The 26,501-nt window shown below is 35.4% G+C and overlaps 1 protein-coding gene across 1 annotated transcript; it reads right to left on the bottom strand.

The window, feature by feature from the left end:
• Positions 1 to 1,724: 1,724 nt before the first annotated feature.
• On the bottom strand, positions 1,725 to 14,240 carry LOC131146781 (protein-ribulosamine 3-kinase, chloroplastic). Its single transcript, XM_058096567.1, has 9 exons — positions 14,053 to 14,240; positions 9,047 to 9,200; positions 8,781 to 8,871; positions 8,581 to 8,655; positions 8,327 to 8,415; positions 7,459 to 7,577; positions 5,215 to 5,355; positions 3,513 to 3,589; positions 1,725 to 1,964 (listed from the first exon to the last, which is right to left on the bottom strand). Exons 1-9 carry the CDS (start codon positions 14,159 to 14,161, stop codon positions 1,818 to 1,820), a joined length of 1,002 nt encoding a protein of 333 aa, XP_057952550.1. The 5' UTR covers positions 14,162 to 14,240; the 3' UTR covers positions 1,725 to 1,817.
• Between the last annotated feature and the right edge of the window lie 12,261 nt (positions 14,241 to 26,501).

The following is a 26,501-nucleotide window of genomic DNA, read 5'->3' as shown; positions in this document are numbered from 1 at the left end:
CATATCTAATTGACCCGATATTGAATTTAATTTAGAAATACTGAAATTGTGGTACATGTACTATAAATTGTTTAATATATCATATCTGCAATTTCATACATACTTAGACTGCCCCTAAGTTGTGTAATACTGCTGCTGGATTAGTTGAACCTATAAGGAAATTTTTTAATCTCCAATTCACCCCTCCCCTCTTAGGATTGCACCAAAGTCAACAATACCCCTATAATATAATATAATCACGCCCTATTATTGGATTTAAAATAATAAATTACTAATAAATTAAAAATAAAATTTTCAAATTAGCATAAATATTAGTTATTTTAATTAGAAAAGATATAAAATGTTAATTAAACATGTTTAAAATTTTAATTAAATTTAATTAATTATTAATTAGGAAAAATTAAAATTTTAATTAGTATATATTAAAATAGCAATTAAAATTACAAATTAACATAAATTTTAGTTAATTTTTTTAATTAAAAATATTAAAAATTTTCAATACAAGTATTAATAAAAATTTTAAATAATTTTTTAATTAGATAATATTTAAAATGTCTATTAAAAGTATTAACATTATGTTAATTGACATTTTTAATTTATTAAATAAAATATTTTTATTATTTTATAAAAAATTAATATAATAATTAATATTTAGATACTATATTGCCCTCAATTAATTTGATTAATCGACTTTTAGTGTTAAATGTTTTAAAGTTATAACTATTGAAAATTTTAGGATATAATTTAAGCATATTGTTAGTATGATTTCGTATTGAAAAACACAATCCGTATTTATCACACATGTCAAGAATATAAAGGTCATCTTTTTAAAACCTAACCTACTAGGATTACCATGTTGGACCAAACATTGACATGAAAATCTCACAATATATGAACCAAACAAAAATATTCCCATAAAATAAGCATTATGTTCCTAAAAATATAATTTTCAAAAACATCATTCTATAATAAAAATTTTTATACTGCAAACCAAACAACCCCTCAAAATTCCCCACTGTAGTATCACTCCCCAGCAAGCCTCGCTCAAAAACGTATAGAAAAGAAGTGAAAAGGACAAATAATGACTTTCAAATTTAAAAACAAAGGGAACAGAGGAAATAGTCAAGGAACAAGTGAAAGCTTTTTTTTTGGGTGACAGAAAATCTTTTATTATCGGAATTATCTCTTAAAAAAGCAGAGATTGTGTTTGAATCAAGGATTTAATTTGAACAAAAATGAATAAATATATATATATATATATATATATATATTCAAAAAGCAAAATAAATAAAAAATAAAAATAAAACATAATTTATTTTGCATTATATTTTCTCTCTATCAAATACTATTAAAAATAAAAATTTATTGTAATATGATAAAAAAATTTAAGAAAAACAAATGTTTATAGGGTGTAAAATCAAATTTTTGTTTGATTTGATATTGTTTTTTTCTTTCTCACTTTTCTAAAACAGGATTCCTTCACCTTAATATTTTCCAAGTTCGAACAGGGTACAAGGGAAAAGGGCTCTCCCTGCATACTCTTTCTTTTTATTTGAAAATAATAAAGCAAAAACAAAAGCTCAGCGTCCCTCTACTTCTATTGAAGGGATGGAAACATCAAAAGGAAATGAGTGTTTCAAATCACAAAGCCATAAACTAGAATTTTATTTTGAGAATAAGAAAGAAAAATTTGGGCATTATTAAGAGATCAGACTACAGAAGAATTTAGAGCCAAAGCAAGCAACAACATACATAGACTTGATCTTCTTGAAAAAATCAGTTATTTACAAAGAGATGCTTGGAACTTGGACCATTATCTAAGCTTTTAACATACGTAGATAGTCATCTATTATAGACATGGCAGATGATCGGTACCCAAAACCAAATAAATTGTAATGATTCAAGTAATGGTACAACATATACAAACCTCTCCTCTCCTCAAAGCCTTGTTGTTTGTGCATTACCTGGATAAAGTTTTTAAGCAGAAAGTGTGAGAACAACACTGATAATTCACATAGAGAATCTAAATCGCAATATTGACTATTGAGAGGGGATAGGTGTAGGGAACGGCTCGTATGGTTCAATGGAATAACTATTCATTAGGATAAGAGATGTCATAAGTTAAAATTTGGGGAATCAAGAGAATAGTTATTCCTTATTATTTCATTTAACATACAATACAAAAGGAATAGAAATCCTATGATGAAATTTGGGAATAGTTATTCCATCGCTATTCCTTATTATGGACTCATAATCTGGTGCAACTAGGTTCACCCAGTTCTAAAAATTGGGCTTTCGGTTGGTTTGTCATCAACAAAGAGCAAGCTGACTTAGCTACTTAAATGTCCCCTGGCACAATCACGAGAGAGAGAGAGAGAGAAATCCACCCCTTCCTTCCCCCTTTTCCTCTCTCTTCCCCTGACTAATGTTCTGGTATTGCAGTACTTTGAAATAAATAAAGCAATACTTAGTAACCACCAAAAGAGAGAGAGAGAGAGAAAGAGAGAGAGAGAGAGAGATAGCACATCCCTTTCTTCACCCCTTTCCTCTTCTCCTCACTTGGTTTCTGGTCTTGCAGAATTTTGACATGAATGAAGCAGTACATATGTACCCCTAACTCAAAACTCTAGAATGGCATTAATTTTGGTTAAGCTTAAAGCTTAGATAGGTTTTAAATATACACTTGCTTTTGGTCTTAATTCAACACAATGCATAGAAGCTATCACTAATGATTCCAGGATTAGCACTCTTAAACCTTCAATTCAGTTAGGCCATATTTGATGCTGACCTACCCAAATTGAAAAAGCACTCCTAGTTCACATTTTGCCCATTTTCCGTCATCAAGTTTCCACCACTATTTGTAATTTTGTATCAATTTGGATAAAGGATTCTATTTGTGGAAGGGAAAAGAAAATAAGAAGAAAATTCATCTTTTACTATATTTTTTCTCTATATCAAATACTACTAAGAATGAAAAAAAACTTAATATGACAAATTAAGAAAAATTAAATGTTAATCATGAGTAAAATTGAACTTTGTTCATTGATTGTGTGTGTGTGTGTGTGTGTGTGCGTGTGTGTACATATATATATATATTCTCACTTCTTTTTATAACCAAACATGAAAAAATAGATTCCTTCATATTTCCCTTTCCTTCCCCCTATGCTTTCCAAGTTCCAAACAAGGCCCTTGTGATTAGACAAATTATTTATTTCCGTGACAAGTTTCTATCATAGAGTGAAGCAACAAAGTTAGAATATAGCCCCATTCAAATCACGTAGCCAAAGGCCCTATAAATTAAGGAATGGTACATGGTATCCAACAAACATGAACTTTTAAGTTCTTGATCACATCAAACAAGTTATAAATTCTTAACTATATTTATGTGACATTTCCTTCCAAATTAGTCCGGTAATAACACTTTATATAGAAAAAGACACAAGATGGAACATAACATAAAAGATGATTGTTCATTCGGATTTTTCTTTTATAGTGGCTGGAAATGGCAGTACCTCAAAATAGGAATTATAGAAAGATTCCCCGAAGCCTGCACACCATGACATTCCAAATTCTGCTTCATTATGCCCATCTATGGAAGAAAAGAGAAACTAAAATATCAGTGCATTTTGTGCTACAACTTAAAATATCTATAAAGGCTTACTGTAAATATAAAAGAAGCACAAAAGGGCATTCAAGTTTGTAACGGATCTTCCCAAGTTTATACAGCTACACTTACAGTAGAAGAATGGAGTCAATGGACTCTCATGGTTTTCGCTTCTTCCTTATGGTAGAATAAAGGCACATCGCATGACCCTAAAACTATCAAAAGCAACCTTTTCTATTTTTCTATCCCTCTTCTTCTACAGGATTAGCATCTGTAATACCAACAGCTCCTCCACAGCATAAACACATGCGAGCACTTTCTATATCCTCCACTGCTGCATTCCCGTACATAGGATCTAACTTCACTAATTTATTTCTCTTCCCTGAATATCATTGGGTATCCGAAACTATCATATTAGAAATCTGGCTGAAGTGGCTATTTCCCCCACACAAACTGCATCAGGTATATCTTTTTCCTATTACTAGGTTGCTACCACTATATGATACCAGCGATGTAGTTTCACAATATGGAATATAAATCTTAAATCTTCTTTTCCTTTTGTTAAGAAATCATGAGGATTATATTTCAATTGTTCAGTGCTGGTTTGATCATTGATTTCTACTTGTATGTGCAATATGTTTCAATTATTTTGTTTTTTTACGGGTGTATGCATCATTTAGAATTGATTTTAGAACTGCGTATTGAATCTTACAATTCAATTCACTTCTTAATTTACAATCTCCAATTCTAGGATTTCAATTCATGATTTGAATCTCAATTTGACAACTATGCGTATAAATCTTAGATGTGGGATTAGGCCCATACATGTATGTAAGACATTTTTCTTTTCCATTTCTATCAGATTTGGGATTACTCCAAGTGAGTTTTCCAAAAATAACCCAAGGACAAACGAAAAAACGTTGGCCACACCATGTGTGAGAAAGAAAGATATCCCCATCCCAAGCCATCCTCCCATCTCTATAATGATAGGGAATCACCATTTATATTTAAACACCAACAAGACCCATAGACATTTTTTTTTTTTTAAAAAGTCAAAGTTTGGAACTAAATACATTTTTGAACATCTAACACATCTTCTATCATAGTCGAGCCTTGTTGTGTGCGCCTTGAATTCCTTAAACTCAAACCCATTAGTACAGGGGCCCTTCCCTTAGCTGTTCAGAGTGGAGAGCAGCCCAGTGAGTTGGTGTGCAAGGGCAGTGTTAGAGACCCTACCTGTTAGGGTAAAACTTTCTTATGATTCTCAATTCTCAATTCTCAAATCTTTAACCTTCATTTGTTATTTTGTTCCTCTTAAATGCCTAAGGAATTTGCCCCCAGAACAGAAATTTGCAATATTGCACTCAGCAACACCTGCCTTGCATACCCTGACTGAGAATTTCCAGCATGAAGGTTATAAAGCAAGTGGGATTTGTGATTAGAAGATGACGACAAATTAACAGACCAATTTCAAAACTAGTATAATCTGATCCATAGAACCACTCAGATATTAGGGTTCTGAATACATGGGTAATATCCAAAAAATAAAATCAATAAAATAAAATAAAACAATCTGTCAACATGAGAATCTGGAACAGCCTGAGACTTACAATAACAAGCTGGGTCAAGTATAACAGGCTGGCCATTCTTGTCAGAACTGATATTCCCACTCCATAAGTCTCCATGCAGCAAGCAAGGTTCTATCACAACATTTTCAAAGAGAGGTCTCATATTCTTAACCAGTCTTTGCCCTGTCAGTGTTGATATTCCCAATAGCATCAAGTTATTTTCCATATAATTTAAATAAATAATATCGACAAAAAATTAGGAGTCCAAAATTTAAAAAAATCTTCACATTTATTTATAAGAATATAATTCCAGTATGCAATAAAAAATATTACTTGCCTCTAATTTACATAAGAGAAATTCAAACTGACTAATAATAAAATAAAAAAAATTACATAATATTGCATGATATCCGCAATAATATCACATATTATGCTATATTATCATTCATCTGGTGATGGTGTCTTTAATTTTAAACAAATAATTTTTTGTAAAAATTCAACTAGGATTTTGTGACCCCCAAATTGAATCATTGTTGGATGCACGCAAACAAAAACAAAAACAAAAAACAAAACAAAACAAAAACCAAAAAAAGCAGAGATTTGGGTCGTACAATTATTTGACACTATAACATGCTTATTAATGCAAAAGTCCATGCTCAAATACTAACAAGAGGGAGAAAATGTTGAAAAGAACAGCACTATAAGAGTAATACGACCCCCTAAAGATAAGTAAGTCCTCTATCAACCTTCCAATCTACTACCCACTCTCTTCACCACCAATTCCCAAAAATGAAGAGAAATTAGGATTGCCACCTAGAGTGGCTCTAGCCTTGGAGAGAATCATGAGAGATTTTTTGCAGTCAGATCTTGGGGATGAGAAGAGAGATCATTTGTTAGTTGGGAGAAAGTGAAAAGACCTAAATAGGAAGGAGGTTTGGGCCTAGGGAATTTGGAGTCTAAAAACATCTCCTTAGTGGGTAAATGGCCTTGGAGATTCCCTTTGGGGATTGATTATTTATGGCACATGGTTATTAAAAGCAAGTATGGTATGCACAGGAATGTGTGGGATATTAGGGGTAGTGGTATGGGTTCTTATGTTAGTCCTTGGAATTTATTTCTCAGGTGGCTCAGTTTATTTTTGTCCTCTTAACTGTTATTGTGTAGAGAACAAGAATTATATTCATTTTTGGCAAGATGTTTGGGTGGGTGAGACGCTATTAGGATATTTGTTCCCTTGTCCTAGATAGTTTCTCTTGCATAATGCCTCGATTAATGTTTTTTCATCGATTCAAGGTGGGGTTTCTAGGGATTTTGAGGTCTTTAGAAATCTCAATGAGAGAGAATTGGGTAAATGACTTTGATGGTGAATATGCAGAATTCTTTTTTTCCTCAAATGGATGGTGATTCGAGGATTTGGATTGGAGATTCCTTTGGTTATTGAAAATGCCATATCCGTCCTCTTCTCCATTGTACCAATTTATTTGGAAGGCGGTTCCTTATAAGATCAAGGCTTTAATGTGGACTCTTTAACTCTTAGTTGGCCTAATACCAATGATTTGCTGCAACTAAGGAGATCTTACGATGCCATAAGTTCAAATATCTATGTTATGCATTTGGAAGCCAGTGACACCAGTGATCATTTGTTTCTATATTGCAGGGCGGCTAGGCAGATGTGGGTTTTTCTTTTCTCGGTGTTTGAGGAGGCTTTGGTGCTTCCGACAAATGTGGAAGTTTTCCTAATGGTATTACACAAAGGTTTTTGTACAGTACAAAGGAAAATTTTTGTGAAGATGTGCAGTGTTTGGCATTTTCTGGACTCTGTGGATTGAAAGGAATGCAAGGATCTACGCTGGTAAAATAAATTCTGTGCATTTCCTTCAGGATAGGGTTGCTTTTAGGGCTTCTTTTTGGGCTCATTCTTTGGTCCTTTTTCAAGGAATTTTATTATCAGATCTCCAAAGGGATAAGAGAGGGGCTTAGATGTAATGTTTTTATATCTTCTGTTTTTTCTATCCAAAAAAAAAAAAAAAGTCCATGCTCAACTAAAATCAAAGTGTCTAGTCATTTTTAGCTTTAAACAGGCATCAAAAAACATCAACATCGCCTTTCGACCAGCATCACAAATGAAAGCTTAATATGCACAAGTGGCAATCTAAAGAGAAAAAAATCAAGTAGAGCATTTATAAAGATGATTTGGCCAGTTTGATATGCTCAGTAGGTTTGAAGATGAAGACAATATATGATATAACATTGATATAATATGAGAACTTAAATGAAGGAAAACACCTTTTTCGTAAATGGTTGAATCGCCATATTGTTCCTCTGCCAACTTCAGTTGATAACCCAATCTATACTCTGCATAGAACTCAATCCAATCTGATGACCAGGTATTTATCTGTGGAGTACTACAGAATAAATTACATGAACTCATTAGGAATCCACAACTGCCCCAGTTCTTCGACTATCTTGAATTCCTCACAGCTATCACATAAAGAACCAATAACAGGTATTACAGAATTAAACAACTAAATAAGGAGGTTCAAAGATGTAAAACACCAATTTAACAAGGCATTAAAGTTGGGGCTCTTATTTGGTTATTGACACTTGACAGAATAAACTCCAACAATCTCTGCAAATTAGAAGGCCTAATAAAGCGTTGTCATCTGACGTTTGTGTGAAGCACCATAGCAGTCATCAATATAATTCCCATCTCTTCTTGCATTGTTCTAACACTTGTATGGAATAAGCTTTTTGGTTTGGTCGAGAGCAGCAGATTTGCCCAAATTCTTGGGGGATTCATTCTTATTCCCTTGAGGAGTTTTGGAGAATAAAGAATGTAGGAAATCATGGATTTGTGCTGCGCTAGCTGCAATTTGGTGTGTTCAGTTGGAGTAGAATGCTACGATCTCTAAGGGTCATATCCACCAGATTTTTTTTCCTTGCTTCCTTATGGGTTTACGTGTCTATAGCTTTTCTGAGACAGTGTTTCACTGATTTCCAAAGTGCTTGAAGTGCTTTCTTCAACTGATTTTCTCGATATTTTTTCACTTTTCTTTTTTCTTGAGTAGGAGGATGTTTTGTGGTCCTTATATTTTTGTTTGTTTCTTGAGAGAGAGAGAGAGAGAAGTTAAATGACAATCAAGAAAGATCATACCTGCCAATTGTATTATTAACATCAAACCCAAATCCTTTTTCAGATTTTCCAGCCTTATGCATCTCAGCAACTTTCCTTCCCAAATCAGACTGCAAATCAAGAAATGGTAAAGATGTTGAGAGTACAATCATACCGGAAAGGCTACATCCAGTTTGCAGTCTGACAATTGGGAAGGGGTTCCTCATCAAAAGGGAAAAAAAAAATTAAAAACTATACCGCCATAATCAAGTCAGGAAAAGCTTCCTCAGCCTCACCTGATTGCCTCTTGATGCACCAAATTCAATAAATTCCATTATTATGTATGAACCACCCATTGGTAAGGGACCCACCTACAGTACTTAACAAGAGGCACTTTAGGTTTCTTGGCATGTAGAAAACTTACATCAACATCAAAACAACTATTTTGGTAGCCAACAAGATGCTTTTACGGTTAAAATAATTACAGGCTTTCCACCTTAAATGGCTTTGGTACATGGATTGATCTGGTCTCATACATTGCACTTAGACCAAGAGCCTCTCCCTCAAACATTGATGGTCCAATACTCCTGTCAAGGGTCACAGCAGCAGAAAAGAGAAAACTCATAATCTATTTGATAGATTTGAAAAATGTGAAGCACTCAAATAACAATTGCAGAAGGAAAATTGACACAAGATGACCGAAACATTGCAACTGATGAGGGTTAAATATCTAATTCATTTATTTCACACAGAGTACCGCACCTATTTGTCTTGACAAAGAAAGAACCAGCATCAGTATCATAACGATTTGCAAGATTGATGCAACCACCACCAATAGGGCTAATCCTTGTGATCTGAGTGGCATTTCCTTCCGAGAGGATCCATTCATGGATTGGATCATCACTCCATGCCGCCACTGTAAAATAATCAAGTCTCATGAACACAACAATGCATGTCTAAAAGAGAAATCTATAGACGAAGCATAAAATTGCAGGTAAATCCCCATCTTTCAACGAATCACCATCCCATAGACAAAAGCCATCATAAATCAGCTCCCCAAACAGTTTAGTCAGCAAATCTTGAATAGAATTTGTCACTGATACAAGCTTAGTATAATCATAATTGAACAAGACAATGACCCATGACCTCCTAAGCTCCATGAACAGCTCCATTAAGTTCTTTTAAGAAAAACAAGCAGCAAAAGAAGTCAGTGAATATCATCACTGTCAGATAATATCTTTAAACCATTAATCAGCTCCACTGCAACCGGAATTAAATATAATTAGTGAATTATTTAAAATTAAAGGAAAGTTTCAAAAGGTAACTTTCTAGAATAGGTGGACAACAAAGTATACTCATACAACCATCAAATCAATAAGGATAAATTCTGAAAATCATTAATTTGTATCCTCACAACTAAAAAAATTACAATAAAAATTTAAGAATTTTGCATATCAAATAAAGAGTTATGAATTTCATGAGAAAATGCCAAATCAATGAGAGGTAATCTGTTAAGACCCATCTACTACCATCATCACAGCTCAAAGGAACGAACATTGTGTGATTTCCAATACAAAGAGATTATAGATATTGATAAAGCTCATACGTACATCAAGTTGATTATGTGAAGTCTCTCACATCTCCAATCAATTAAAAAGGAAATAAAGAGCTAATCTGCAATTTTAAAGTGCACTCACAGAGCCATAGAAATCATAAGACCATGAAATTAGAAAGCAATTTCCAACAATAACAAGAAAACCGGCGATGCAAAGCAGGGAAAAAAAAATATGATGGGACGTCAAATAGAGCTTAGCGTTTAGAGGGTTACATCCTAATTCCAAGTACTAGAGAAAAAGATGAAGTGATTCTTGGTTCAGTTAAAGACTTTCCACTTTTCATGGAATTAGCAAACACTAGATTACTCGATGGCGATACCCATCCTAAGTCTCACTAGGTGGGGTCGATTAAATGAATCTTTTCCCTCCAATTTATGCGACCATGGGTCATTTCTTTTGACAATTTCAGGGCTATTAAATTCTTACTATCTCATTCCAAGTTATTTTAGGTCTACCCCTACCCCTTCAACTGTCCTTCACAATAACTAACTCACTCTTCCTTACTAATGCACTATATGGCCTAAGTTACAAGTGCCCAAACCATCTAAGTCATCCCTCTCTTATCTTATTTTCTATAGGAGTTATACCTAAATTATCACGAATATATTAATTTCTTAATTTATCTTTCAATGTTATACCACTCATCCATCTAAACATTCTCATCTTGGCAACTTTTACTTTTTGGATATTCTGTTTCTTCGTCACTCAACATTCTAATCCATATAACATAGTTGGTCTTATCACCGTCTTATAAAACTTCCCTTTTAATTTTACGAATATTCCACGATCACAAAACACACTTCAAGTACTTCTCCATTTTAGCCAACCTGCTTTCACTCTATGCATTACATCCTCTTCAATTTTTCTTTCAGCTTGCATAACAAATCTAAGGTAACGAAATCTACAAGAGTTACTTATTTCTTTATCATCAAGTTTAACTTTGTCTCCAATATTCCTCCTACTATTACTGAGATTACATTTCATATATTCTATCTTCTTTCTACTTATCCTAAAGCCCCTAGATTCCAAAACTTCTTTCCATGATTCCAACTTAGTCTCTACTTCGTTCCTAGTTTCATCAATCAGTACAATATCATCTACAAACAACATACACCATGCAACCTCATTATGGAAACTCTTAGTCAGTTGATCCATCACTAAAGCAAAAAGATATGGGCTCAAAACATATCCTTGATGTACGCCTATGGTGATTGAAAATTCTCTAATCTCTCCATCTATAGTCCTTACATTAGTCATTACTCCATCGTAAGTATCCTTAATGACATCAGTATACCTACTACATATACCCTTTTTTTCTAATATCCACCATAAAACTTCCCTAGGTACCCTATCATATGTTTTCTCTAAGTCAATAAATTTTATATGCAAGTCCCTCTTCTTTCTCCTAAACCTTTCCATTAATCTTCTTAATAGATATATCGCTTCTGTAGTAGATTTCCGAGACATAAAACCAAATTGATTTTCTGAAACCTTCGTTTCTAGCCTTAATCTTTGTTCAACTACCCTTTCCCACAGTTTAATCGTATGACTCATAAATTTATTTCCACAATAGTTATTACAATTTTGAATATCTCCTTTATTTTGTAGGTATTAAAGTGTTTTTACTCCATTCATTTGACTTTTTCTTAGTTTTAATAATTGTGTTAAATAAATTGTTAACCATATAATTCCATTATCACCTAAGCAAATCCAAACTTCAATTAGGATGTTATCTGATCCTATAGTTTTTCCATTTTTCATTTTTTTTAGTACATACTTAACTTCGTTAACTCTAATTATGCAAATAAGTTTCATATTTTTAGTCTTTTCCTTATTTTTCAATTCTAAGTTTAAGTCTTTTATTTGGTTTTCATTAAACAGCTTACTAAAGTAACTTCGCCATCCTTCTTTTATGTCTTCTTCCTTAATCAAGACAATACCATCCTTCCTTTTTATATATTTTGCATTACCTAAGTCTTTACTCTTTCTTTATCTAGCTCTAACAAGTTTGAATACGTTTTATTCCCTTTCTTTTGTATCTAATCTATCATACAAATTATTGAATGATTTACGTTTAGCTTCACTAATAGCCTATTTTGCATATTTTCTCGACTCTTTATACTTTTCAAAGTCATCCATGTTTCTATACTTTTGCCACATTTTATACCATATTCTTTTTGTCTTTACAGATTTTTGGACATCTTTATCCCACTACCAACTTTCTTCGCTACTCAAGAATCTTCCTCTTGATTCACCTAAAATCTCTTTTATTATCTTTTTAATAGAGCTAACTATTCTACTCCAAAGAGTATTTGTATCTATCTCATCATCTATAGTTCAGTCACCATATTTAATCATTTTATCTTTAAATTTTATTATATTTTCTCCCTTTAGGCTCCACTACCTAATTATCTTACACTAATATATTTTATCCTTTCTCTTCCATTTTTTAATACATATATCTAATACTAGGACTCTATGTTGTGCGTTTAAACTTTGACCTGGAATAAATTTACAATCCTTGCAAGATAAACGATCTACCCTCCTAGTTACGAGAAAATCTATTTGACTTTTATTTTGTCCGAATTTAAAGGTTATTCAGTATTCTTCTCTCTTCTTAAATCAATTATTCATTGTAATCTCCACAGACTCATTTTTGTCACCATATTCATATCCTCCATGTCTCCTCTCATAACCTTTATTATCTCTTCCAATGTGTCCATTCAGATCTCCTCCAATTAATATTTTCTTAGACCTTGATATGTCCTGTATAATACTATCCATATCTTCTCAAAATTGTCTTTTAAGATATTCTGCTAAACCGACTTGAGGAGCAGAAGCACTAATGATATTTATTATCTCTTGGCTTAAGACCATCTTTATTTTTATAATTCTATCCCCTACTCTATTTACATCTACAATGCTATCTTTTAAATTTTTTGTCTATAATAATTCCTATCCCATTCTTATGTTTTTCTTTTCCAGTGACCAAAGTTCAAATTTTGATTTATCAATTTCTCTAGTTTTCTCCCCCACCCATGACCCACCTAATTTCTTAAAGGCATATTATATTAATTTTTCTTCTAATCATTGTGTTCACAATTTCCATGCTTTTACCAGTAAATGTCTCTATATTCTAAGTTATTAATCTAACCCTAGTATCCTGAACTAACTTATCTACCTACCCACATCCAAAATGATACAAGAACCCTCACATATTTGACACAGTACCTGGGAGCCGACACAACTTGTTGCTTCGGGGCGACGACCTAGTCCACCCTCACCCACTTTTCGTTACACCTGAGTGGTACAAGTACAACACATAGCTCATAGGGGGTGCCCCAACAAATATGCAGTTAAGGATTCAAGTCATAATGATCTGACAAATTATATCTGGCTATAAGCTACCTAATACAACTTTCCTCCTTTACCTAGGCTTGGGATCAGCTGTGTATGAAAAGATTAGGACATTAACTGTATCACAGCAGAGTTCAAATTAGAAAGCAATTTCCAAAACCCTATAATCCTTTTATCACAGATCGTACCAATTTAAAAAAAAAAAAGCTACAAAGAAGTAATTTGGCAGAACAGATTGGACATCAGCAGAGGTCAAAAGAACGTAAAATCTGCCACAGGTAAGTCTCTTGAAATTTAAAACCGATACTTGGCTCTTCTGGCAGCTAAAACTAGTTCATTACAATTAAAAGGAAACTAACGAGAAGTATTTTTGCAGAATAAATGAACATCAACAAAGCTCAAGAGAACGGGAGGGTAGTCTCTTAAACCCCATAATTAGCTCTTCTCGCACCTAAAATTAGTTCATTTAGATAAGAAAATAACTAACAAGAAATAATTTTGCGGAACAAAATAGACACCAATTAAAGCTCGAAAAAAAAAAAAAAAAAAACATTAAACCTACGTCGGGTAGTCTGTTAAAAACCCCATATTGGCTCCTCTGGCACCAAAAATTAGTTCACTTCTATTAAAACGAAACTACCAAGAAACAATTTGGCAGCACAAATGGACATCAACAAAGCTCAAAACAACATAAAATCTGCGAAGGGTAGTCTCTAAAACCCATAATTTGCCCCTTCTGGCAGCTAAAATTAATTCATTACATCCAAAATGCGTGGGAGAAATGCGGGTTCTTACTGGCAAATGATCTGGCCTTGGCTAAACAGAGATGAGGAAGACGAGGCGGAGAAGAAAAGCAGGAGGAATTAGGGAAGAAAAGGAGTCCGACTCCGCATGCCGCCATCATTCTCTCACACACACGGGGGCGCCCAACCTCTATCCCGCACGCAAATGTAGGACGGCTGCTAAGAGGTCCTAAACTGCTGCCACGTATAAAGCCGCGCAACAATTCAACATCTAAATTCAACCCCATCATTTTAAACGGCTATGGGGTATCAAGTGTTCTAATTCAATTCTTTTGAAGAAAAATTACATAAATTTCTCTCGTTTGATTCAAAATTAATAAGTTCTATTATAAAATTTTATTGTGATCATTCATTTTCTGTATGTTTCAAACAAATAAAAAAATTTATAATGCTATTAACTCATATTTATTCAATAAATCACGTTGAAAAGCTACTACATTTACCAATTTCATTTTATTTTATTTTTTTCCCAAATCAAAAGGCATTGAAGCTTAATTTTTGACAAAGTAACTAAAATAAAACAACAAAATTTAAAATCCCCAAATAAAGAAACCTACAACCCTAAAGATTAAATCTAAATAACAATGGAAAGCTTGCCCAAATGTAAATCACTTGTTGGTGTTCATTCATCTTGAACACACACAGCGGAAGCACACAATAAAACACGAATCACTCAACAATCACTAGTGTAATCACTCGATGATGAAATATACTAAAGAAGCAAGCAATCAATAAAAAGATTAAGTAAAAACACAACTAGAACACACAAGATTTACGTGGTTTGGCAATAGTCTACGTCCACGGGAGCAACAACCTCGATTTCACTATGATCAATGTCAAAGCTTCCATCTTTGGGTTATTATAGTGTTTAAGCATGAACCCAATGCCTATAGAAGAGTTCTAATAAACCTAAACTACATCTATAGTGATCCCTCGGAGGAAAATCTTCCAAATAAGTCCAATCTACAAGCCCCCGATTTGAAATCATGTAATTTGTGCTGATAGTAACCGTCGACGGTTTGGTGATGAGAAAATAACCTCCTGCATACTATATGAAACCGTCGATGATTTGGGCCCAATCCGTCGACGGTTTGCCCTCAATGTTGCAGACTCCTATCATGCAATTGTCTCTCACTTCATATAACTTCTCCGGTACATTTAATCCGCTCAGAATATGAGTCACATCTCCAACAATCTCCACCTTGGCGAATATTCACTACCTTGGAAATCTGAAAGCAAAACCTCTACTCCACTTAGACCTATAGATTAGGTATGTCTCCCCTCTAGCACTTGGAGATATAGATCAAGTCCAAATAATGCTTGAACTTGTCCGTCATAACCAATTTCGTCAGCATATTTGCCGCATTGTCAGACGTATGGACCTTCTCAAGGAGAAGTTCCCCTAAAGTAATTAGTTCCCTAAACTTGTGATACCACACATCAATGTACTTCGTCCTCACATGGTACACCTGATTCTTTGCCAAGAAAATGGCACTTTGACTATCACACTACAGCCGAACTCCATCTTACTGGACCCCCAACTCTCTGACTAGCCCCATAAGCCATAACGCTTCCTTGGCACCCTCAGTCACTGCCATGTATTCCGACTCGGTAGTAAACAACACCACGAGTGACTGCACCATAGACCTATAATAAATAGGTCCTCCTACAAGGGTAAAGATGTACCCCGTCGTAGACCTCTTGTCATCCAGGTCTCCTACATAATCAGCATCCACGTACCCCACCACCGATGGATCACTATGTTGTGCTATAAACTCTATGTCATATCCGGTCATACCCCTCAAGTACCTGAGAATCCACTTTACAGCATCCCAATGTTATCGACCCAGATTTGAGAAGAACTTACTCACCACGTTGACAGTATGTGCAGGTCCAACCTCATACGCACACACCATGGCGTACATCAAACACCCCACTACACTAGCATAGGGGACCCTTGACATATCCCTGACTTCATTGTCTGTCCTTAGGCATTGGGCGGTAAACAACCTAAAATGACTCGCCAAAGGCGTGCTCACCAACTTAACATTAGTCATATAAAACCTCTCCAACACCTTGTCCACATAGCTGCCCTGAGATAACCATAGTCTCCCTACAATTCTGTCCTTGTGAATCTCCATGCCAAGTATTCTCTTGGTTGCACCCAAGTCTTTCATGTCAAACTCATTTCCCAATAGAGTTTTCAACCGATTTACCTCGGTCATGTCTTTAGCAGCAATCAGCATATTGTCTGCGTATAGCAATAAAAAAAAATTAGAGACCCATCCACAAGTTTCCTCACATAGATGTAGCAATCGTACTCACATCTCCTGTAAACCGATCTGGGTCATATAGGCATCAAACCTCTTATACCACTGCCTCGGAGACTATTTTAGCCCGTATAGTGACATGTTCAATTTGCAGACTAAATGCTCCGGTTGGCTAAACCCTTTTGGCTGTGTCATGTAAATCAGCTCCTCCAGGTCACCATGGAGGAACGTCGTCTTTACGTCCATCTGCTTGAGATGCAAATCATGTTGCACCACCAGCCCTAACACTATCCTGATGGAAGTGTGCCTAACCACTGGGGAGAAAATTTCATTATAATCTACTCCCTTCCTTTGCAAGTACCCTTTCACTATCAAGCGAGCCTTGTACTTTTCTCTTTCCTTTTCTAAAATTACTTCCTTTTTTCCTATATACCCACTTGCATCCAATTGCCCACTTCCCGGCTGAAAGTTCCACCAAGTCCCATATATGATTCTTATGCAATGACTCTATCTCCTTCATCATAGCGCCTATCCAGCTACCTTTCTCCTAGCTATGCATCACCTCCTGATAGGTAGTAGGATTGCCGCTACTGGTGATAAGCGCATAAGATACCAGATCGTCAAAATCGTATCTTAGGGGTAGCCTAACAATGCGTCTGGGTCTGTTTACAGCTATGCTCCGACGCAGTTGCTGATCATTCGAGCTAGAACTCCCTATGTCATCTCCACCCTAAGTTTTTGACTCCATCTGCACCACTAGCTGATCTCTCGGACTAAGACTCCGTGCATGTTTACGCTGAGTCTCTAGCTCCACCTGAATTGCACGCTCATTGCTGCTACGATTTTCTAGCTCTTGTTTCTCTATTTCTTCTTGAGTTTGTCACAACATGGCTTTCTCATCAAAAATCATGTCCCTACTGATCACCACCTTGTTTACCACTAGATCCCACAGTTTGAACCCTTTTACACCTTTTTGATTTCCCAGAAAGATGCACTGTCTAGATTTCACCTCAAGCTTAGATCTCTCCTCACCCGGGATGTGTGCATAGGTCGGATACCCAAATACTCTAAGTCCATAGTAGTCTACCTTTTCACCAATCCACACCTCCTCAACATCTTTTCCACTCTATGATGCCCTAGGTGGTCTATTTACCAAAAAACATGCCATATTAACTGCCTTGGCCTAGAAATTCATGGCGATCTTAGCCTGCAACCTAAGGCACCGAGCCTTTTCAGCTAGGGTCCAATTCATCCTCTCTACCACACCGTTTTGCTACGGTGTCCAGCGCACGGTAAAATGCCTCCTTATGCCTTGCTGCTCGCAAAACTCTTTGAATTCCAAATTTTTGTACTCAGACCCATTGTTTGTCCTAAGGAATTTTATTTTTTCCCGGTCATGTTTTCCACTTCAGGTTTTTACACTTTGAACCTAGCAAACATTTCCGACTTGTGATGCATGAAGTAAACCCAGACCTTTTGTGAGTAGTCATCAATAAAACTCATGAAATACACGTCCCCCTCGTGATGCCACTCTCGCCGGTTCCCAAACTTCATAATGAATGTACTCCAGTACTCCCTCCGTCTTGTGTGTGGTTATCACGAACTGAACCCGTGTCTAATTCCCAAGATAGTACTTGTAGAACTCCAGCTTGCATGATTTTACACCCTCCAAAAGATCTCTGTTGTGAAGTTCCTGCATCCCAAACTCTCCCAAAATGCCCTAGATGCATATGCCACAAAAGAGTATTGTCAAACTCAGACTCTACGGCTATAGCTCCACCTACAACCATTGTACCTAGTAGTGTGTAAATATTACCCGGCACCCTCTTCCCCTTCATCACGGTTATAAACTTCCTTCATCACCTTCATTACTCCACCTCCGGACTTGTAACTGAAACCATTACAATCTAAGATGTCTAGCGAAACCAGATTCTTCCTCAACTCAGGTATATGCCTCACATCGCACAACGTCCACACTACACCATCGTACATCCTGATTATGATATTCCCCATCCCAATCACTTTGCATACAACATCATTCCCCATTATAACAAAACCAAAACTAAGCAATCTATACATCATGAACCAGTCCTTATTGGGCGTCATATGATATGAACATGCAAAGTCAAAAATCCAAGAATCTGCGAACTCGTTCGACCCCGATGAAATTGAGAGCATATCACCGTCACTACTCCCAAAGTCTCCTTCTTCAACTACATTCGTCATTATTGGTGAACCTTCTTTATTCTTAGCACCTCCTTTCCTCCTCTCCTAACACTCGGGTTTTATGTGTCCTCTTTTGCCGCACTTAAAACACCGCATGTCCTTCTTCTTCCTCGACTTGGACTGTGACGACCTCAAAAATTCTACTATATTTATTATTATTATTATTATTATTATTATTTTAAATTACATAAAACTCTGATACCATATATAAACCACCCGACCCTCGAGTGGGTTGCTGGGTACAACTGTCCATAAGCTAAACTACAACATAACAAAAGCATAATATACATAAATCTCATATACAATACCAGAGTACTAATATCATCATAATACAAAAGTATCTCTCTCCCAAAATCACCTATACAACCCAAGGTACATAAAACATATCCATACACAGGTAAATAGCAGTGTCTCACCGGCACTAACTTCAACCCCAAAATCACTAATCCTGCCTAGACCTATCTAAGCTCGTCTTTCTGGATTTCCTAAAATGTTAAAAATTAAGGAGTGAGACACCTCTTAGTAAGACGGATTAAATTATTGTCAATGTGTGGCAACATAAGTTTTAATGTATCATAATACGTTCATTTATTAAATAATTTAATTGAGTAATCATGAAAAATGTACTCGTATCCATATCCATATGCATATATATATATATATATACACATACATTTACAACCATATATTTTTCTCAAAAATATGTACATACTCAATACGTTTCTTTAGGTTCAAAACCCAACATGTCTGTAAACGTAGATTTATCATGTTTGTAATGAGGAACCAACCTGAGTGGACATTCATTTATCACCGTCATGTAATCACCCTACATGACCAGGTTATGCAGCCCGAAGGTGGGACTTAGCCATGGTTGGCTTACAAGGCTAAATCAAAAAAATTATCGTCTCTAGTATAATTGGCCCACCATAGCTTGGTCCAGACCTAGGGGCGATCAACATCTTTCCACAGGCCCAATTGACTTCTAATACCAACATTCACCCCAAGAAGTGTAGTTGCACTAACTCATTCACTAGTAACGGTACCATACTCTCATGTACATCACTAGTCCATCAGGGTTTTCATTTCCACAATTCCACTGTAATCTCAATATCAAAAATATCATGTCTGTATAAATTACATTTCTCAATATAAAAAATATCATGTCTGTATCTTGGTATAAAATCGGCATTTCACATATTTTACAAATTCACAGTATTTCCAACATTTCCATAAAATCAGTACCATTTCTCCATTTCACCATATAATTCCATAAAAATATTCTTATTCAATTATGTAATAAAACATATTATTCTCATGCCACACGATTTAAATTATAATTTCAAAATATCGTAAACTACACGGGAAAAATACATTTTTAATGAAAATTGGGTCTGATCGCCTCCACAATTTTATTTAACCACAAATATATTTTTCAGAAACAATGACAATCAACCTACACATTTTAGGTTTTTCCCTAATACATATAATAATCAAAAACATCCATTTCATATACCTGAATCATACAAAAAATTATATATAACATATACAAGATCATATACTCAAATTTAATTAATTAAATTTTTTTTTTTAAAAAACTTGACATAATCTATTCCCCTTATCTTATCCTTGGAATGATGCCTAAGATCTCCAAATGACGGTTCCACTTTGATTAAAATGATGAGGATCGAAGTTATGACCCCGTGGTGGTGTCCGTTTTTCGATTTGGCTTACGGGTGGAGACAAATCTTAGAGCGAGTATGAGGGCTTGAGGAGAGAGAAAATGGAGAGAGGGTGGAGAGAAATTCCATGGGGGGGGGCTTCTGCTTGAAATTTGATTTTCAATTGAACCTCGATGCTTCTATAAGCATCCAGGTTCCATTCGTATATATATATATAATTATATCATTATAATATTATATTATATTAATATATTATATTATATTATTTAATTATTAATAATTACTAATTAATCCATTAATTTTTTTATTTTTTTATTTTTATTTTTATTTTTATTTTTATTTTTTAGGATCACTACATGGACTAAGCCCTATGGTTGCTCGATCCACTCTGGAAACCGCTCCTCCCACGATCCTGATTAAACTTATCCACAAGTCCTTCAGCATGTGAACCCTTGTCGCTGACCTTCTTCCTTAGGTGGAACTCTAGCAATGCACTCATGATATCCTCCAACTCTAGGGTTTCTTTTCTCCAAGTTAGTGTCGTCTCTAGGTTTTTGTATATCAAAGACGTTGGTAGGGAATTCAGTAGCATCAATGTCTTATCCTCTTCCTTGAACTTCACATCAACATGCTTCAGATAACTAATTATATGATTGAAAGTCTTGATGTGTTGAGTCAGGTCCAAAACCTCCGCCATCTTAAGCCAATAAAGTTTTTTGCTTAAGATATATCTTGTTCATAAACGACTTCGACATGTACTAGCTTTCAGGCTTTAACCATAGCCGGTGATTCCTCATCCATGACTTTGTACATAGCGTCATCGGCTAGACAATGTCGAATAGTGGAAACTGCCTTTGCCTCAAGTTCCTTCCAACTTGCCTCGTTCATGTCGTTTAACTTCTTTCCATACAAAGCCTTCACCATCCCTTTGCTGCACTAGAAAATCTTTCACTCTTCGTTGACAAAACCCGAAATTACCCATTCCATCAAACTTTTTCACATCAAACTTCATCAAAAAGACCCCAGCCATTGTAGAACCAATAGCTTTAATACCACTTGTTGGAGTTGTTCAACTTGAACACGCGCAGTGGAAGCACACAATCAAACACAAATTACTCAACAATCACTAGTGCAATCACTCAATGATGAAATATACTAAAGAAGCAAGCAATCAATAATAAGAACAAGCAAAAACACAACTAAAACACACAAAATTTACGTGGTTCGGCAATACCCTACACCCACAAGAGTAGCAACCTTGGTTTCACTATGATCAATTGTTGACTCTATGAGTCTGATCCCGTTTTGATTATGACAAAACCAATGCTTCTCACCTATGCACTAAGTCTCTTGAATAGGTTCATCCTAAGTATGCACCGTTGGTAGGAACTCAAGCAAGTCATATAGACTATAAAGATCAAGTTTCATTTATGGTGTCTGAAGAATCGAAAGAATGAAGACCTATTTTCTATTGTATTTGCATTCATTTTTAATTAGTATGTAATATAATATGGTCTGTAATAATGCATCTGCAGGCATGATAGGGTTTAATGCTCAGCATGACTGTAGATTGACCATAGGGACCAAATGACCTTAGGGCACCCTTCAGTCGACCGACGCTAGGCTTTTGGGACTAACTTAAAAGACCTTAAAAAGACTTTAGGTCCTTGCACAAACACACAAGATAGTCCCCAATATCACTTATATTATCAGGGGAATTAATTGAAGTGAATAGGACATAAAAGGCCAAAATTGTGAGGTTTCGTGCGACCAAACTCCTGGTGTTCAAAACATGTCAGGCAACCAAACCCATGACCAATCAGAAAGTTGACTTGGTTTTGAGCAAACGAAGCAATTTGATCGTAGCATCCTCGGGCGACCGAACCGCTATTCTGACTTTTCCCATCAACTTTGCAGCCCTAACTTCGCATTCAAAAATGCCTTAGGCTACCGAACTTAGGACCAGGTGACTGAACCATGGACAGAATGAAAATGGCCTTGGTTAAGCAAACCAACCCTTTTCTCAGGCACCCAAATGTTTAAAAAGCACTTTTCTTCATGTGTTTGTTCGAGCGACCGAACCAAGGGTCAACACTCGTATCTCTCGGGTTGCTTTATTTTTACTATGGTAATTAAGGTTAATTGGGGTTAAAATTCAAATTAAACATTTCTAATATTCCCCATTGTGTTCCAACAGTTACTTTTTAAGTCCCACCTATATATAACACTTGATTTGGCTTAATTAGAAACAAATTAGAAAAAGTGATTAGGGAATTTTCCTCTCAAATTTTTCATACTCTTTTGCTACATCCTTCTGATTCCAAGCTCATATCTTCGAAAAAATCTCACTCATACTTTCTTGCAAACATTATTTTCGATTAAGTGTTGGTTTTACTTGTTCCCATCTCTTGCAAATCAATTGCAAGGTTGAAGGGAAGTTATTGTGGTTATTGAATACACTTTTACAAATCATTCCTTTGGCAAATACTCTCACATACACATACATTTTGAAAAATTCATTGTGAGAGTTCTTGCTTATTTGATCTTTCCCATAGTATTTTATTTCATAAATATTTGATTAGGAAGATCTTGATTTTAGCTTGCTAGTCTTGGCATTTATATTGCAAGACTTGAAAGCTTGCATACTTCATTTGATAAATCTTTTTCTTTTTTTAAACCCTAAGTATCTACTGTGATTGTATTTGATAAAATATTTGCTTAATACTTGATTAGGGGTTTTGAAGTATCCTTGACTATTCACTTGTTGAATATACTATCTTGAATTAAGTTTCAAGATCTCACTCGAGCATTAAATCCATATCATCTGTGAGTGCATATTTATCTGGATTGTATTGTAGTATATATATATATATATATATATATATATATATATATATATATATATATATATATATGCTTGTGTAGAAGTGCTTAAATTGTACACAAAATTTCATATTCATTAATTGTATTCTAGGTGTGGCCTGAGGGGGCGGTAATCTAGTTTGGAAGGATTGTTTGTAAAGGTTGAGATCAGCCCTGTGCTAATTGACCTGGTTGTATTAGTTGCCGCTCCACCCGTTAAGTGAACCCATAGTGTAATCCTTATGTTGGTGAGCCAAGGCGGGGACGTAGGCAGGATTGGCCGCACCCTGATATCATATTCGGTGTCATTTTTACATTTCCTATATTATATTCTGTTTTGTGCTTGATTTAATTTCTCTACTGAATATACTGCATATCTGTTTGACATGATATTGTATCTGGTTGAGAAATACTGAAATTGTGGTACATGCACTGAAAATTGTTTAATATATCATATCTACAATTTCATATATACCTAGAATGCTTCTAGGTTGCATTATATTGTTGCCAAATTAATTTAACCTAGGAGGAAATTTTTAAATCTCCAATTCACCCCCCTCTTAGGATTGCACCAAAGTTAGCATCAATGTCAAAGCTTCCACCTTTGGGTTACAATAGTGTTTAAGTATGAACCCAATTCCTATAGCAAAGTTCTAGTAAACCTAAACTACATCTATAATGATCCCCCGAAGGAAAATCCTCCAAATAAGACCAATCTACAAGCCCCCAATTTGAAATCACGTAATCTGCGCTGACAGTAACCGTCAACGGTTTGGTGCTGAGAAAATAACCTCCTACGTATTGCCTGAAACCGTTGATGGTTTGCCTTCAGTGCTGCAGACTCCTCTCATGTAATTGTCCCTCGCTTCACGTAACTTTCTTCGGTACATGTGATCTGCTCCGAATATGAGCCACATCTCCAACATAAATCAACTGTTAGGTAACAATTAAATCTTCCATAACTTATGAATTGAATTGAAAACCTAAATAAATTCTAAATTTCACTTAATTTTGATATGACCTTCAACCAAATCACATTTGGAATTCCTCAATGGTTTCACTCATGTGAGAAGTTCAATAAAAAGGAACATAAGAACTAAGATGCCTTTGAATTACTCAAAAAAAAAATTATTTTTGGTCATTTCAATTAGCTCCAAATGGTTATGAATAATAAAAGTAGATGACAAATATTCATGGAGATGTTAATACATAGTCAACAAAGAAGAATTTAATAGGACGGGTGTTCTTTTTTGAGAGAGAGAGAGAGAGAGAGAGAGAGAGCTACATATAGTGTGTGGCAAAGTATTAGGGCAGTTAGAGATTGAGACAAGGAGGAAGCAAACAATAAGCTAAGAATACTAAAAGAAGGTGCTAGTCCAACCAATAGTGTTCTATGGGAAAGGGGCACTATCTTTGTATGTGATAGTTCTATTGGTTTGATGGTTGTGTTATCTCTTTCCTAGGCTTGTTCTAGGTGTGTACCCAAATCATCACATTATTTGGCATCATTAAGTCTATTCACTCGAGAATGGTTCCCTAGGTCTTTGGTCATTTAAGATCTCTTCGATTTGTATGGCTTCACTATTTGCTTCTATAATGGGCACAAGAGAGAGAGAGAGAGAGAGAGAGAGCATATTTATAGTGTTAAGGCATAGAAAGAGAACATATTTATAGTGTTATGGTAGCCAGAAAGGTAAGAGCAAGAAGCAAATGGTAAGTTAAGAATACTAGAAGAAGGTGCTAGTTCAACCAAAAACATTCTCGGGGGAAGGGGCTCTGTCTTTGTATATGATGGTTCTCAAAGTTTGATGATTTATTTTTCTATCTTTTGTAGGCTTGTTCCTGGTATGTATCCAATTTATCATATTTTTGGCCATCATTTAGATTGTTCACTTGGAATGGTTTCCGTAGGTCTTTGGTCATTTCAGAACTCTTCAATTCATATGGGTTTATTGTTTTCATGTACACGAGGAACATGAGAGAGAGAGAGAGGGAGAGGGAGAGAGAGAGAGAGAGAGAGAGAGAGAGAGAGAGAGAGAGAGAGAGAGAGAGAGAGAGAGAGAGAGAGAGAGAGTTATGTTTAGACTTAAATTGGAGGGTATTGGTCAAGGTGGGTTGAGTCATTAGTTGTGACGACCTGCTTAATTTTCACACATTTTTTTAAACACAATAAAACCCAGCATATCATAATCCACTTGGACCCGCAGGTACCAGAGATACATCAGAACACATAATGGAAGCCTAAGCAGCAGGAAACATACAATCACAATATCATAAATACGAAAACATCCATCACAATACCATAAATACCAGAGTCACTATATACACTATATTTTAGTATACACATCCCAAAAATAAGATCTAGGGACATTTCCCACAAAATCCAACTATCCCTACTAAAATTTACCCTTCAAAGAGGGCAGATCAATAGCATTAGATCAGCGGCGCTTTTCCCGCTCTCCTATTAGGGACTCTTGAAAAGTTTATAAAATTCAGGGTGAGACACCTCTCAGTAAGGGAAATAAACTAATACTGGTGTGTGGCAACATGAGTATTCCATGTTATACATATACCATACAAAACATATTTAGTAAATTGTTATGTCAAATCTGGGAAACATATATATATATATATATATATATATATCATCAAAACATGGCAGAACATATTGCATTTTCATAAACATATATCATCTCATATAATAATAATACAAAAACAATCCTAGTAGGTTAGTTGACTATTGTCATGTATTACTCTCACATGACTGGGTTATATGGCTTGAAGGCGGAACTTGACAATGGTTGGCCGACCCCTGTCAAGTTAAAAGTACAGTCTGTAAGTCTGATGGGTCTGCTAGATGTGGTCCGTACACCAGGGGCGCTCACACACTTCTTGAAAACCACATCGACCATCCAATCTCACACCACTCCGTAAAGCGGCGTTAACACAAATATCATGATCATAATGACCATGGACACATAGCAACAGTACTGTGCAAGTGCTAGCCTAAACTAAGCCAACCAGGTTCTGATATCATATAACATATACTGAAGCTGTGATACATGGATATTTCATGTCATTAATTATCAAATCAATCATATCATTTTGCATATATACGTATATCATGAAAATCATTGGCCCGTATGCCGACAAATCATATTCATAGCACAGCCCGTACGATGGAAAATCACATCCATAGCTCGGCCTGTACGCCGGCAAATCATATCCATAGCTCAGCCCATACGCCAGCAAACATATATAAAAATCTCGGCCTATACGCTGGTTTTCTATTATAAAAATCCGTATCGTAATCACATTCCCAGAAAACAGTATTTCATAACAATTTCTACTCATGCCACATTAAACAGGTTTTTTGTATATTCAACATACCATCATTTTCAACA

The sequence above is a fragment of the Malania oleifera genome, chromosome 13 (genome assembly GCF_029873635.1).
Source record: "Malania oleifera isolate guangnan ecotype guangnan chromosome 13, ASM2987363v1, whole genome shotgun sequence".
NCBI lineage: Eukaryota > Viridiplantae > Streptophyta > Magnoliopsida > Santalales > Ximeniaceae > Malania > Malania oleifera.
Note: the sequence above shows the minus strand (reverse complement) of the source record. Positions and strands in the feature narration are given on the sequence as shown.